General features: G+C 49.0%; 1 protein-coding gene across 5 annotated transcripts in view; it reads right to left on the bottom strand.

Annotated features, from left to right (window-relative positions):
* The window catches only part of LOC142256096 (tumor necrosis factor receptor superfamily member 27-like), a 145,222-nt gene that overhangs the window by 74,185 nt on the left and 54,128 nt on the right, over positions 1-16,909 (bottom strand). For all 5 annotated transcript variants that reach the window (XM_075327618.1, XM_075327621.1, XM_075327620.1 and 2 more), the window contains exon 5: positions 13,690-13,800. In XM_075327618.1, the coding sequence (XP_075183733.1) occupies positions 13,690-13,800 (111 nt within the window). The remainder of the gene's footprint in view (positions 1-13,689; positions 13,801-16,909) is intronic.

Genomic DNA, 16,909 nt, shown 5'->3' with positions numbered 1-16,909 from the left:
CTGGGTCTCCCATGTCAGAACTATAAGAAAAAGAATTTACGGTAAGTAACAAAATTCTCTTTTTCTTCATCGTTCCTTATGGGAGACCCAGACCATGGGACGTCTCAAAGCAGTCCATGGGTGGGAAATAAATAGAACTGAGAAGTAGGTCAAACCTAACTTCACAAATGGGCGACAGCCGCCTGAAGGATGCGTCTGCCCAAGCTCGCATCTGCCGAAGCATGAGCATGCACTTGGTAGTGCTTCGAAAAGGTGTGCAGACTAGACCAAGTGGCAGCCTGACAAACCTGCTGAGCCGTAGCCTGGTGCCTGAAAGCCCAGGAGGCACCGACAGCTCTGGTCGAGTGCGCCTTAATCCCTGGCGGTGGGGGCACCTGAGAACATTGGTAGGCATCGGATATGGCCGACCTAATCCAACGAGCTAGGGTCGGTTTAGAAGCCGAGAGACCCTTGCGCTGACCCGTGGTTAGTACAAAAAGAGAGGTGCACCGCCTAAGAGCGGCGGTGCGTGACACAGATCCGGAGCGCCCGCACCAAATCCAAAGTATGCAACGCTTTCTCAAAGCGATGCACAGGGGCCGGACAAAGGGAAGGCAATGAAATGTCCTGGTTAAGGTGGAAAGGAGACACCACCTTAGGGAGAAAGTCCGGAGTCGGACGGAGAACCACCTTGTCTTGGTGAAAAACCAAAAAGGGTGACTCCGAAGAGAGCGCAGCCAAATCAGAGACTCTCCTGAGAGAAGTTATGGCCACCAGAAAGACCACTTTCTGTGAAAGTCGGAACAAAGGAACCTCCCTAAGAGGCTCAAAGGGGGGTTTCTGTAAGGCCGTGAGGACCAGATTAAGGTCCCAGGGATCCAAAGGCCGCCGGTAAGGAGGAATGATGTGAGATGCGCCCTGTATGAAGGTGCGCACCTGGGCCAGTCGGGCGATACGCCGCTGGAAAAACACTGACAGAGCCGAGACCTGTCCCTTGAGGGAATTGAGGGATAGTCCTAGCTGCAGGCCGGACTGTAGAAAGGACAGGATGGTCGGCAAAGAAAACGGCCAAGGAGCATGGCCGGAAGAGCGACACCAGGACAGGAAAATCCTCCAAGTCCTGTGGTAAATCCTGGCCGAGGAAGACGTCCGAGCCTGAGTCATAGTGGAGATGACCTCGGAAGGAATGCCTGAAGCCGTCAGGATCCAGGACTCAAGAGCCACGCCGTCAATCTGAGAGCCGCAGAATTCTGGCGGAAAAACGGACCTTGAGAGAGAAGGTCTGGGCGGTCCGGGAGATGCCACGGCATTTCTACGGACAGACGGAGCAGGTCTGGGTACCAAGCTCGCCTGGGCCAGTCTGGAGCAATGATTAGTGGGAGCGATCCACGTAAACCGGGACCTTGTTGTTGTGCCGGGATGCCATTAGATCCACTTCCGGAGTGCCCCACTTGCGGCAGATTGACCGGAACACTGCCGGATGCAGGGCCCACTCGTCGCTGTCCACGGTTTGACGGCTGAGATAATCTGCCTCCCAGTTTTCTACGCCTGGGATGTGGACTGCGGATATGGTGGACTTGGAGTCCTCCGTCCACTGAAGGATGCGTTGAACTTCCAACATCGCCAGGCGGCTGCGAGTCCCGCCCTAGTGATTGATGTAGGCAACTGCTGTCGCGTTGTCCGACTGGACTCGAATGTGCTTGCCCGCCAACAGATGGTGAAAGGCTACGAGAGCTAGAAGTACAGCCCTGATTTCCAGCACATTGATCGAGAGGGCTGATTCGGACGGAGTCCAAGTGCCCTGTGCTCGGTGGTGGAGAAATACTGCTCCCCAGTCGGAGAGACTGGCGTCCGTGGTGAGGATCACCCAGGACGGAGTCAGGAAGGAGCGTCCCTGAGACAGAGAGAGGGGCCGAAGCCACCACTGGAGAGCTCCTGGCTTGTGGCGACAGAGCCACTAGCCTGTGCAAGGAAGAGGTCCGCTTGTCCCAAAAGCGGAGAATGTCCAGCTGCAGAGGACGCAGATGGAACTGGGCAAAGGGAACCGCTTCCATTGACGCCACCATCTGACCCAGCACCTGCATGAGGTGCCTGATGGAATGACAGCGGGGCTTCAACAGAGAACGCACCGCCAGATGAAGGGACTGCTGTTTGACTAAGGGCAGCTTCACAAGTGCCGGCAGAGTCTCGAATTGCATCCCTAGGTACGTAAGTTTCTGGGTCGGGGTCAGAGTGGACTTGGGCAGATTGACAAGCCACCCGAAATGAACAAGCGTGGCGAGAGTGAGCGAGACACTCCGCTGACAGTCTGCACTGGATGAGGCCTTGACTAGAAGGTCGTCCAGGTAAGGGATTACTGCCAACCCCTGGAGATGCAGAACCGCAACCACTGCTGCCATGACCTTGGTGAAAACACGAGGGGCCGTGGCTAACCCGAAGGGGAGAGCCACGAATTGGAAATGTTCCTCTCCGATTGCAAAACGTAGCCAACGCTGGTGTGAAACTGCAATTGGCACATGCAGATAGGCATCTCTGATGTCGATGGATGCTAGAAAATCTCCCTGGGTCATTGAGGCAATGACCGATCGCAGAGATTCCATGCGGAAGTGCCGCACCTGAACATGCTTGTTGAGAAGCTTGAGATCCAGGATGGGCCGGAAGGAACCGTCCTTCTTGGGGACTAGGAAGAGGTTTGAGTAGAAACCTCTGAACCGTTCCCGGGCGGGAACCGGAACAATTACTCCGTTGGCCTGCAAGAATGCCACGGCCTGTGAGAAGGCGGCGGCTTTGGAGCAGGGGGGAGTGGACATAAAAAATCTGTTTGGCGGGCTGGAAGAAAATTCTATCCTGTAACCGTGGGAGATGATATCCCCCACCCACTGATCGGAGACGTGTTGAAACCACACGTCGCCAAAGTGGGAGAGCCTGCCACCGACCAAGGACGTTGCTGGCACAGCCAGATAGTCAAGAGGATGCTGCCTTAGTGGCAGCGGCTCCTCCGTTCTTCTGAGGACGCGGCTTCGCGCGCCAGCTGGGTTTTCGATCCTTGGCTGAGTTAGTGGACGAGGCTGAGGGCTTAGAGGATGACCAGTTAGAGGAACGAAAGGAACGAAACCTCGACTGGTTCCTGCCCTGGACAGGTTTCCTGGTTTTAGTTTGTGGCAAGGAAGTACTCTTCCCGCCAGTAGCTTCCTTAATAATTTCATCCAGTTGTTCACCGAACAGCCGGGACCCAGCAAAGGGGAGCCCAGCAAGATACTTCTTGGAAGAAGCGTCTGCTTTCCACTCTCGAAGCCACAAGATCCTGCGGATCGCGAGGGAATTAGCGGAAGCCACCGCCGTGCGGTGAGAAGCCTCCAGAATGGCAGACATGGCATAGGATGAAAAAGCCGAAGCCTGGGAAGTTAAGGCAACCATCTCGGGTATAGAGTCCCTGGCGAGGGAATGTATCTCCGCCAGAGAAGCAGAGACTGCCTTAAGAGCCCACACTGCTGCAAAGGACGGGGAGAACGAGGCTCCTGCCGCCTCATATACAGATTTGGCCAGAAGGTCAACCTGGCGGTCAGTGGGATCCTTAAGAGAGGTGCCATCGGCCACAGATACGACTGTCCGGGCTGAGATTCTAGACACCGGAGGATCTACCTTTGGTGACTGAGCCCACTCCTTGACCACTTCTGGTGGAAAAGGAAAACGGTCATCAGAACTACGCTTTGGAAAGCGTTTGTCAGGACAGGCCCTGGGCTTGGTCACAGTGGCCTGAAAACTGGAGTGGTTAAAAAACATACTCCTTGCTCTCTTAGGTGAGGTAAACTGGTGTTTTTCTACCAGAGAGGCTTGTTCCTCAGACACTGGTGGTTTGAGGTTCAGTACGGAGTTAATGGATGCAATCAAGTCACTAACATCCGCATCACCCTCAGATAAATCAATGGGGTACATAGAGGTAGCGTCTGAGCCCACAGTAAAAGTATCCTCCTCGCCCTGCAATTCAGCTTGTGAATCAGAGCCGTGGGACGAGGAAGGAGAAAAGTCCCTGCGTCTCCGTTTAGGAGGACGGGGTCCTAAAACATGCTCTGTTAGCTCTGCAGAGCGAGTCGGAGCAGCAGAGACGCCCTGAGAAGGGGGCTGATGCATGGTCAGCAGAGTCCGGGACAGCTGTCCCATGGAGTCAGCAAAGGACTGTGAGATAGCTTTAGAAAACGATGCTACCCAAGCCGGGGGTTCAGCCACTGGGGCCGGAGCAGCCGGAGGGACCCCTGAGGAGGCTCCAGGCTGAGGCACCACCATGTTAGAGCAGGCATCACAATGTGGATATGTGCTCGGTTCAGGCAGAATGAGCTGACATGCAGTGCATATAGAGTACAGCCTTGCAGCCTTGCTCCTAGTGACAGACATGCTGCTGAGGTGGAGGCTCTGCAGTAAAGAATACACTCCATTAGAATGACCCCCTGAGAGTGTATAATAAAGCCTACAACCAGAGGTTGTGGCTTACCAGACCGGTTTTTGTGTGCCCTCCGGATTCCCAGCTCGGACCCCCAGTGGATGCAGAAGTTGCAGCAGCCAGCGCCGATCAGTGAGTGAACGCTGATAAAATGGCGCTGGAGTGAGGAGGGGGGGCGTTGTTTAGCCCAAGAGCGGGAACCGGAGGGCCAAGGAGAGATACAGGGGAGGGAAACATCTCCTCAGAGAGGAGTGTCCTCCCCTCTGCTGAACGGCCGGTGGGCGGCGCCGCACTGTTCCCCTGCATGACTCACATGCAGGGGAACTGAAAACGAAACTAGGCCGCATCTGAAGCCGGGGCCTAGATTTTTCCATGCGGCCGACGAGCAGGCACCCTCGGCGCGGTTCTCAGGAAAAAACCAGAGAACCGGCCGGAAATTACAGCAAAGTGGCAAAACACACTCTCCCCACAATAAATGTACCCGGGACCCCTGAATAACGTCTCAATACTTAGCTTTTGAGACGCAGGGCCAGGTCCCTGGGGGGGGTAAACGCTCCGTTCGGCAGGATCCTGACAGGGCTGCGGATGGAGGCCGGTCTCCTGCAAAGCAGTGAGAACCGTGATGGCTCCCACTTCAAGCCAGAGCCTCAGGGGATGGTGAAGGAGCGCGGCATGTGAAGGCTCCAGCCTTGTAAAGTCAACCTTAACAGCACCGCCGACACAGTGGGGTGAGAAGGGACATGCCGGGAGTCCAGATTGGACCCGCTTTTCTTCCAAATCTTTGAAATCAAAAATCTTAAAAATCAAAAATCAGAGAATGCATGTGTGTGTGTGACCTCCTGAACACAAAGCATTGAACTGGTTAGATTTGTCATCCAGGGGGTGTATATGCTCGGAGGGAGGAGCTACACTTTTAGTGTAGTACTTTGTGTGTCCTCCGGAGGCAGAAGCTATACACCCATGGTCTGGGTCTCCCATAAGGAACGATGAAGAAATAAAATTTTAAGCAAAAAATGTGGTCATGACACACTGTTAAGGGGCGAGGATCTGCTGCTGTCACTGTTATGGGGGTAATGTCCCCAAATTCTCTACTAAGGTACCCCATCCTGGTAATGATCCTCCTGCCTTGTATATGATCCCCATCCTTGTATATATGTCCCTTATCCTGGTATAGCCCCCATCCTGCTATATACCCACATCCTGCTATATACCCCATCCTGATAAATACCCCCATCCTGTTATATACCCCCATCCTGTTATATACCCCATCCTGTTATATACCCCCATCCTGCACATATACTCCCATCCTGCTCATAAACCTCCATCCTGCTCATAATATACCCCCATCCTGCTCATAATATACCCCCATCCTGCTCATAATATACCCCCATCCTCGTATATGCCCTGTATCCTATTGCACACAAATACACGTTTATACTCACCTTTCCTCACTCCCTGCAGCATCGCTCATCTTCCTCTCTGTGTCAGCGCCGCTGACCTGTGTGGAGCCGCTCCCCTGCAGCATCGCGATGTCCTCCTGTCTGCCGGCTCGCTGATATGTGTGGAGACTAGCGGTGCACATAGCGATGACGTCATCCCTGTGCTCACCGTTCTCTACACAGATCAGCGGGCCGGCAGACAGGAGGACTTCGCGATGCTGCAGGGAATGGTGAGTATACCATACTTATTCACTGCCCCCCCACGCTGATGATGATGCGTGGGGGGCAGTGAATATAGCCGCACATGATCACTCCAGGCTGTAGTTGACAGGGGTGATCAGGCGGGTCGGCTGTTTACTATGCGCCCATCCCCCGCCAACCTGTCAGCGCCGGCTTCAGTGCTGAGAGATGATGGGCGGGAGGATGGGCGTGCATATGTAATGAGCAGGCACACGTGGTCACGGCAGGCGCTGCACAGCCTGCTCGTGTCGCCGATGACCCGCTCCACTGCAGCACCCTCATTCCCCACAGCCCTACATTCAGACTATAAGACGCACCCCCCACTTTCCCCCAACATTTGGGGGGGGGAGTGCATCTTATAGTCCGAAAAATACGGTAACTTCTTATTACCCCGATTGCCACCGCATCAGGGCAATCTGTTGTGAATGTCAGTTATGCTTTTGCTGCTGTGAGGCTCCCTCTTGTGGCCAGGAATGGTTTGGACAGAGACAAGGTGTGTTGAGCAATGGGCGTTTCCATTGCTAACTCTCTGCCTATTTACACCCTGGTCTGCTAGCAGGCTATGCCGGATGTCAGTTGTTCTTTGTACACCAGCCTGCTTCATCCTGCTCCAGACCACATCTACCCCAGATAAGTGCTTGGCTCTTTATTTGTTGTTTGGTTCTTTTTGCTCTTATCTGAGTCTGTCATTTGCTGTGGTTATTGTCAGTTTTTTTGCTTGCAGGAATCTTCCCTCTCAGTTGCTTTGCTGGGAAGCTCCCTGCAGCTATGTTTGGAGTATTGCTCCTATAAGTCCATGTGTTTGTTGCTTCTTGAATTTGTAATGGTTCCTGCTTTCTGTTCATTGGTATGACAAGAGCGCCTGGTATAGGACAGAGTTCAGATCTAGGGATCTGAGGGCTTTTTGTACTATCAGGTTTTTGGATTTTTTGTAGGGTTTTTCTCTGGCCACCATCAGTCTCTTTCCTATCCTGTCCTATTTAGTCAGTAGGGCCTCACTTTTGCTAACCCTATCATCTATCTGTGTATTGTGTTTTCCTATATCACCGCAGTCTTTGAATGTGGAGGGCTTGCTATTCTTTGGCAATCTATTTTCTGAGGCAGAGAGTTATTCATCTTTCCTTCCTTTAAGATAGCTAGTTCTCCGGCTGGGTTCGCGGTGCACAGGATGTTAGTTCACCCCTCGCCTACTTCTAGTGTTGATGGTTAGTAAGGGGATGGCGGCCAGATTACTTGCCAATGCTCTTGTCACCTTTTACCAATGATTTATGGTGGTCTTCCATGGCTCTGGATCATAACAGTACATCCGGCCAACACATTTAAAGTGTACTCTTAAGAAGGGGAAAAAAAAGCCTGCTGAAATTATTTTTTTTGGTGTTTTTTCCTCTTTTTCTTTGGGTTCCGTGGAAGTTTTTTTTAAAGGAAAAACTAAGAAAAAATAATAAAGCAAGCGAGCTATACCCAGCACAGACAAAGCATACGGCTACAGGCTGCAGCCCCCAGCCGTGCTCTTATTAGAGCTGTGTATCAAAAGTAGAGGAGCACATGCTTATTGGCCACCCAGCCTAAAATGAGCAGTCTGCAGCCGCCCAGGATTGCCGCATACATTAGATGCGACAATGCGAGAACTTTACCCGGCTCTTCCTGATTGCCCTGGTGAAGTGGCAATTGGGGTAATAAGCGGTTAATCGCAGCTCACTGCAGCCACTAAGCCCTAGATTAGTAATGGAAGGCAACTATGAGACCCCCCATTACTAATGAAGTCACTTATTGAAGTCACCTGACTGCCTGGTTCATGCCTTCCATAGGAGGTTTTCTGGGAAAACCTCATATTTTGTCTGACCATCAACAGAAACAGGAGAGGGGGATACGGAGACTCAACAGAGGAGGGAACGAACGATTTAAGAAAGGACTTGTGAAATACATTGGGAATGTGAAACGACTTGGGCAAGCGCAGAAGAATGGCCACTTGGTTGATAACCTTCTCGCATAGCACAAGGAAAAAAAAAATAAAAAAAAAAAATTCTCCAGCAGCTCGGTAGATAAGATAAAAGAAGTGAAGTCCTATTAAAAAAGCCATAGGAGTAACAAAAGGGGACACAGTTTTCTGAAGCCGGTGTGCATGACACGTCCTACGTCATACACACTCGCCGGCACTGAGGTCCTGCACAGGTGCACTTTGATCTGCCCTGCTCAGGGCAGAGCAAAGTATTGTAGTGCGCCTGCGCAGGACCTCAATTCCGGCCTCTGTGTATAATGTAGGACGCGTTTATATGCAGATAGGAACAATATGGATAATTGGTAGCAAACTATTGGGTTTTATAAGTGTAGTCATAGCAAATGTATTTGATGTGACCATGCTGTTAAGGCTGATTTTTTTGTCTTCACATCCACACAAGAGACATTTAAAATTAAAAACTATATGAATTTCAACACACAAGGCCTGATTTATCTTATGACTTGCAAGACATGCAGCCTACAATATCTGGGCTGCATGTCAGGGTCATTAAAGGTCCGAATCCGCAGACATTTGTCCGATGCGGTTAAAAAAGTCACGGTCAAGTGTTCCACTATCACCATATATATATTTTGATATTTTTGAACTGTACATGGGGGAGATACTAGTATGTGCAAAATTCAAGGAATTGAGAAAGTCAAATTACCGGTACGAGTGGGTGATCTTGGTAGAATTTTGCTTAATCGGGAGTCATGGTGGATTTATCGTTTACAAAGCAGAATGCCACAGGGACTGAATAAGAGGCATGATATTATATTACATATATATATATGATTAGAATAATAATTGTTAAAAAAATATTTTGATACATTTTCTGAATAATCTATTTGAATATGAATTTGTATTGTAATGTTTATATTTTAATCAATTTTATACAAGCTAATATTCTAGGACCTGTGGTCCGAGACTTTCTTGTGATTGGCGGTTTATGGATTGACAGGATATGATGTAAAACGCTGAGGACACATGCCTTGATTTATACAATGAATAAGGATTTGAATATCTGAAAAGCGTTAGTTGCTGAAGGAGTTTCCTCTTATTATTGCGTTTTCCTGTTTTTATGGAATGAAAGCCTTCTTTTTATATTTTCTCTAATAAAGAGAGATTTTATGGAAACCAGTGCTGGATCCTTCCTCTTCCTATTTACTCTCAGTGGACACAGCTACAGAAAAACGCACTGAAACCACATCAAAAAAGCATGTGGTTTGGATGCATTTTTGTTTTGCCAGGAGATGCAGATTTGATGCAGAAATGTCTGCAACCAAATACTCATACATTGCTTAATCAGATAATCTGGCATTGAGTTCAATGTCTTCCCCTCAGGTCAATTCACCTCAGGTCAGTTCACCTGAGCTCACCGCTGAGGTACCATGGGAACGAGATCATACAGTCCACTAGGTAATGCGTGCATTCCATGCATGCCACCTTGCCAGGTTGGCTCAATGGCTTAATTATCTACCATCTCATCTTCCATATACTCAATCTGTTCCTCCTCCTGAGTTGCGCTCTTAATCTGACCTGATGGCAACTGTGTCTCATCATTATCCACCTCGAGACAGTAATTGCCGTTTCCCACCATCAACTTCTTCTAGCCATGGCTGCTCAAATATTTGGGCATCACCCGGATATTATCTCCCCATGTCCTTCTTGAAATGTGCATGGTGAGAGGCCAGAGGGAGCCAAAAACGAAAAGGTAAAGAGCTTTTTGGCATGTTTAAGTGTGGTGTCACTTGTCTCCTGGGATACGCCATGGTGGAAGGAAGGAGGATTAGGAAGATTATGTGGTCCAGACCCTTGGCTAGTGAGACTGGACAGTGTGGAAAAAAGGGTGGTGCTAGAAAACAGACAGGAAGCATTATCTACCTTCCCATCCACAACATGCTTGCACTGTTCTGGCTTCAACAGTTGCCCAGCACCCCCCCTACAAAGTGGGAAAGGAAGCTAGGTCTAGATGATTCATGTGTCTGCACCACCATCAGCAGGGCATACACTTCCCCATCCCTTGCCACACTCTTTGTGCATTTTTTAATTAAGTAAGCAGCTAAAAGCAGTATTATTAGAGAATAGAATGTATATCATTAGCCCTGAAAAGGACTGTTGGTTGTAAATGAAAGCATCAAGGACTGTAATGCAACGAATCCTGTCTAAAGGCCTTTAATAAAATATTCCTACTCCAGAAACTAACCCTAAACTAAATGCAGACTAAGTATGGTATTATAAGAGAATAGAATGTATTACAAAGTTAGCCCTGAAAAAGACTGTTGGCTGTGCATGGCAGGACCAATGACTGTACTTGAACCCTGCCTAAATGTCTCTAATACACTATCCCTACTCCTGTTACGGGGGCTGTCTGATTATAAAAACCAAAAGGGATATCAGACAGTCAGGGTCCACCGTGCAAAGTCTCTGCTGCAGACTATGGCAGAGGATAAGGGGTATCTTGTACCACGAAAGCAGTACTGACACTGATACGTCTCAGTGACACTAGAGCCAATCACGGCGTGTACTGTTAAAGTCACAGCGACTACCGTATTTAGCATTAATGTAAAAGGGATAGGTTAATGAGTGAGGAAGAGTATATAAGTGTGCCGCTGAAAATAGTAGTAGCACAAGTGCAGAGTGCAATACCTCTGTTAAACTCACAGAGGCATATAGTTAGGAAATAAAGCAATTCCTCCCTTACTCGGAGGGTGTGTGGTATGGTCTCTGTTAATGATCACAGAGACAAAAGCAGTGAGTGTGAAATGGCACCTACCTAGGTCCGTTCCTCTAGTGGTGCCAGGAGACGGACAGCAGCGTAAGCCACACAAAGCTCCTACCTGCGTTCACTCCACTAGTGTGCGAGGACACGAACCACTAGATATGGCACCTGCCTAGGTCCGCTCCACTAGTGGTGCAAAAGAGACAGACAGCAGCGTAAGCCACACAAAGCTCCTACCTATGTTCCCTCCCCTAGTGTGTGAGGATACGAACAACTGCCAGACGCAGTATAAGGAACGTTACCCTAGCGGCAACGTCCACCTACGAGTAGAATCACAAGGCCCAGCCGGACCATGTGCCTCAGGCACCTGCCTATGTCCGCTCCACTAAGATGTAAGGATACGGACCGCAGCCGAAGCTGTAAGGTACAAGAACGCTACCCTGCCGGTAGCGCTCACCTAGCATAGACAGAGAGATGCCTAGAGGGACGTGCACAGAGCATCTACTCTCATGCATGAACCAAGAGGTCTGAGCGCCGGGCGGCGTGCGTCAGGGTCTTATAAAGACTCTGTGCCTCATCCAAGATGGAGGAAACCAGAGCCAATCCGCTGCCAGAATGACAGCAATGACGTCACGCTGGCCTATCACCGAGCAAAGCGTCACAAACACATGACCAGCGACCAATCGGCATAGAAGGTGTCAGAGACATGTGACCATGTGTCAGCGATGATGTCACCCGCACATGTGCAATGGCTCCAAGATAGGACTTAGTCTCCAGCGCTTGCACATGTGCAGTAGCAAGAAATCCGAACATAGTCTCCAGTGCTCGCACATGTGCAGTAGCAAGAAATCCGAACATAGTCTCCAGTGCCACAGGAACCGTAACAACTCCTGTACCTACAATAACCCTACAATGCAGACTAAGAGTAACATTATTAAAGAATAGAATTTGTATTTAAATGTAATATTTTTTAAATTTGTATTTAAAAAAAAAAGAACTGTTGGTTGGTTGTGCATGGCAGCATCAAAGACAGTAATGCAGTGAACCCTGCCTAAAAGCCTTTAATACAATATCCCTACTCCAGCACCTAGCCCTACACTAATTAAAGCTAAGAGTGCTAATATGATAGAATAGAATCATATAGCCCTGAAAAGGACTGGTGGTTTAATGTTGCACCAACAGGTACTGTGACACTATTTCCAAATCAAAAAGGTCCGTGGAGCCTCTGTTAGGAGTCTCAACACAGAAAACTAGCCAGATATCCCTCCAGGAAGAACCTAGCCAAGGAGTGGCTCTTTTTAGGAAACCACCATAACCACCATATTAAGTGGCTCTTTTAGTCAATATCCAACTCTTTGACAAGTTTAAAGATATGACAAGGGAATTACCAAGGTCATGTATCCATCCACAGACAGCTGTTTCGGGGTATTGCACCTCATCAGTGTGGCGTTCTTATGACTAAGTACTTAGTTTGTTTTTATTTAAAGTCCGAAACGCGTTAAGAGCACCCATGCTTTAATGTATGTTTCCAATCTTCAGTCTCCTTTTTGTTTTTGTTTTTAATACTTCAATAAAGAATAAGAAAAACTTTTTATCAATAAGGAATTTGTGCTGGATCCTTCCTTTCCATTTTGCTGTTGCTTTTAGTCAATATCCAACTCTTTGACAAGTTTAAAGATATAACAAGGGAATTACCAAGGCCAGGTATCCATCCACAGACAGCTATTTCGGGGTATTGCCCCTCATCAGTGTGGAGTAGGATTCTGGCCAGGTGGGAGCAATGCCTAGTAGACCAACAAGACAAAACAATCACTGATCTCGGGGAGACCAGCCAGAGAAAACACTGCCAGCAGCTAAACAAGGGCGCTCAAAACAGGGAAATCCTAGGTGTATTACCCCCTGGGAAATATACAAATCAAAAAAGTCCGTGGAGCCTCTGTTAGGAGTCTCAACACAGAAAACTAGCCAGATATCCCTCCTTTGGCTGCTGGCAGTGTTTTCTCTGGCTGGTCGATTGTTTTGTCTTGTTGGTCTACTAGGCATTGCTCCTACCTGGCCAGAATCCCACTCCACACTGATGAGGGGCAATACCCCGAAACAGCTGTCTGTGGATGGATACCTGGCCTTAGTATTTCCCTTGTCATATCTTTAAACTTGTCAAAGAGTTGGATATTGACTAAAAGGGAAACTTAATATGGTGGTTTCCTAAAAAGAGCCACTCCTTGGCTAGGTCCTTCCCGGAGGGATATCTGGCTAGTTTTCTGTGTTGAGACTCCTAACAGATGCTCCACAGACTTTTTTGTTTTGCATATTTCCCAGGGGGCAATGCACCTAGGATTTCACTGTCTTGAGCGCCCTTGTTTGGCTGCTGGCAGTGTTTTCTCTGGCTGGTCTCCCCGAGATCAGTGATTGAACTAACTATTTCCAGGTACAGTACACCAAGCATGGTGTTATATAGACCCAATGGTGGTATGCAGCTGGCCAATCACAGTAATGCCAGTAGCCAGCATGGCTATGGCATTACTGTAACTGGAAGACAATCTCTGTATGTTTAGTGGCTGAAAAAAAGCCACAAAACATGCGAGGTGAGGACTCGAGCATTGCGTCTGAGTACCAAACAAGTATCGAGTGTCTCGAGCACCCCAATACTCAATCAATTACCGAGCAGTGCTAAGCTTGCTTGCCCAACACTAGTTGCTAGTACTTGGTTCTGAATCTTCAGTATAAGGCTATTGTGGGCAAATTTGTAGGGAACTTTCATGGTGCACAGAACAAGAACTCTGCAAACTGTGTGAAAATAGCACTGGTCTTTTTATTTTTCTTAAAGAAGATACAAATTTCTGCAATATATGCTCACAACCTACATAATCCTTACCTCAGATAGCTCATAACCTGCTCCACATTGTTTGCAAGGGATGCATTTTCTTTGTTCATTCTCAAATTCATTCTCCAAACAGTCTGAAGTTTCTAACATGACCGAGTGTAGCTGCAATAGAACAAGAAATAGGTTGTAACTTTAGTCTAATCTGCCAACTCAAGCAAGTCTGAATTTATCCTCGAGCGGTCACTGCCACAGCCTTTAAGCCCTACTTGAAACAAAGTGTCATTAGCAATTCTTGTTTCAGGGACTGGTGTTGTCCCTGCACGATGTGTACTGTGCAATGTGCACAATGCGCTCTATGTGCACAGACAGGATAGCTGGTGTGCAAAGGCCAGTGACAACACTTGCATGTGTGGCGCTGGTCTCTGTAGGAATTCCGACACCGATGTGTTGCTGGCTTATCATTGCTGATCTGAGCTGGTAATAGAGCTTGTGCTATCACTATGCACATCGTATGGTGCACATCACATAAAGACTATCCAAGCCCCTAAAATGAGTGTATGTGATGACGATTCGTTTTAGGGAGGGGACACGCTTTGTTTGAGTATTCCAGCGTGCACTCGGATATTAGAAAATAGTTTACAATGACAGTAAATAGCTAAGAATTTAGGTGAAAAATTACTTTGAACCACCCCTTTAACACATTGGAGGCTGTCACAGAATCCACTAGATTTGAAGAGATAAATATGACTGCATGACAATTAATTTTTCCTGTCAAGGTTAATGTGAATCTATTTTGGAACTCTACATTCTCCATTACAAGTTAGGCTATGTTCACACACGTCATCTTTTTGTCAGTGCATCTTGAGTGCATCTCAAGATGCACCAAAAACACATTGCGGCAAAAACGCATCAACGCATAGATTTAAGTCAAATCTATTGACTGGAGGGCTCAAAAATGCGGTAAAAACGCGGTAAAAATGCAAAAAGAATTGACATGCTGCATCTTGGCTGCATCTTGAAAACCGCAGCCAAGATGCAGCCAACAAAAGACTCCCAGTGTGGACAGAAAAAATTGAAATGTCATAGACTTTGCTGGGAGAAGGAAATGCATGTATGTTGGTGCATGTTTGTGACCTCAAAGATGCAGCAAAAGATGCCCTGTGTTACGGAGGGACTGGCAGATTAAGATAAGGTTGTATATATCCCAATCGCCAGTCGGGGTCCACCGTCCTCCAGATGACAAAGGAGCTGCTGGCAACCCAAAGGTTAGGCGGAGAATACAGAGCCGGGTGGCTCTGAAATAACACAGGAGACCTGGGAACCGGTCACATGTGTAGGGACACGTCAGACCGGATGACAACCCAGTTAACGTTTCGGTGTACCTGTGGCGCTACACCGACCATGTGTGCAGGGAACACGTCAAGCCGGGTGGTGACCAGGTAGCGTTGACCGGAAGACCGCCGCGAAAACGCCCTGTCGGCTACGTGTGTATGACATGTCACACCGAGCGGTCCTCTGATTAGCGTTTCTGGACACCGGGGATCTCAACTGGCCACGTGTGTACAGGACATGTCAGGCCAGTTGGTCACACCGGTAGCTTTGATTGGGATGCTGATACAAAGAGAACAGGTGGCGCAGCAGCCACAGCCCAGTTGACTCCACTGGGCTGCACTAGCAGGACTGGACGGTAGGAGGTGAAAGCCCTGCGCTTGACCCTACTGTTTCGAGCCACTGGTGTCCTGGCGTGACAAGCCTCGCACGCCTATTCCTGCCTACCGCTTTCAATCTAGTGGTTATGGCCGCAAAGAGACTCAGTGCATGGAGGCGTGCACAAAGCAACGGCATAAGTGAAGACTGCGCACCTCATGTTGTCTCCAGCCCCTTTTATATCCTAGGTCCGCCCCAAACCCAGGGTGGACCACAATGGCACCTCCAGGGGCCAATAGCGGAGTGCCACGTTATCAGTGACATCACCAGCGGCCTATCTGGAACCGCCACATCACTGATGATCTCATGGCAGCCACGCCCCTAACCCCTCACCAGTCATCGTCTGACAACCAATGGTAAGGTACAATGTTATAGGGCCGGGCCTCCGTGAGCCAGTCCGGAGCGGCCACATCATCAGAACATCTGATGCCTGCCGGCCTATCAGGGCCTGCCACCTCACGGACATACACAGTGAGGTCCTTACCGGACTTAACCTCTAATGCACTGAGTGTCTGAGCATGCTCAGTAGCCTGAACAACAGTCTCAGAAATCAGACTATCTGCCTGAGCATGCTCAATAGGCACAACACAGGACTTAGACACGGCACGATGTCCAAGTACCTGAGCAAAGAGGCTTATCGCACCAAGTGTAGGAGCATGCTCAGTAGCCTAAACCGAGGACTTAGCCTCAGAAATGGCACTAGAAGGCTGAGCATGCTCACTAGGCGAAACACTGGACTTAGGCTCTGGCTGGGGTAAATCGACACATGCATGCGCACTAGCCGCCTAGCCACACTTAGCCATGGAGGAAGAAGCAGCCAGCTGAATGACCCGAGGCACGGCCAAAAACGGCGGCCGGCACCTGGGCTCACCTGGAACCGCAGCAGGCTGCATGCATCTACGGCGGCGCCGATTCGTAACACCCTGTGTGAACTTAGGGGGTCCATCTTGTGCTAGTGGTGGCTGTCTGGCACTGTCTTCTCATTTATGCTAAAAACTGAAACCACAAGACAGATGTTAAGATAGCACCCGAAAGCTCAGTTTCAGGCAGCTGAGCCACTACTCTGGTAATGTTAAAGGGAACTGTCAGGTGCAATATGTACCCAGAGCCACGAGCAATTCTGGTTGTATATTGCTAATCCTTGCCTAACCATCCCTGCATACACTAGCATAGATAAAAAGATCTTTATAAAAAGTATTTCTAAAGATCTTTTACCATATGCTAATGAACGAGGGGACTAGTCCCCCGGGGCGTTAGTTCCCCGGCCAGTCGCGCCTTTTAGCATGTTAGTACGCCCCTGTGGGTGTGCTATCAGGCTAATGAATATGCAGAGTCACAGGATGATCCCATTCACTTCTCCGCTGCCATCGCCACCCGACACTGGATTTCGGCTCAGTTCGCATGACACCGGAGTTTGGGTCATGCGAACTACTTCAGTTTGAAGCCAGGAAGCGTACACCCGACGTCATAGTGCGCATGACCCAAACTCCGGGGTCATGCGCACTGAGCCGAAATACCCCGATGGACGCGATGGCGGCGGAGTGGTGAGTGAGATCATCCTGTG

Source organism: Anomaloglossus baeobatrachus, chromosome 11, assembly GCF_048569485.1.
Source record: "Anomaloglossus baeobatrachus isolate aAnoBae1 chromosome 11, aAnoBae1.hap1, whole genome shotgun sequence".
NCBI lineage: Eukaryota > Metazoa > Chordata > Amphibia > Anura > Aromobatidae > Anomaloglossus > Anomaloglossus baeobatrachus.
This window is presented reverse-complemented; position numbering and strand designations above follow the sequence as displayed.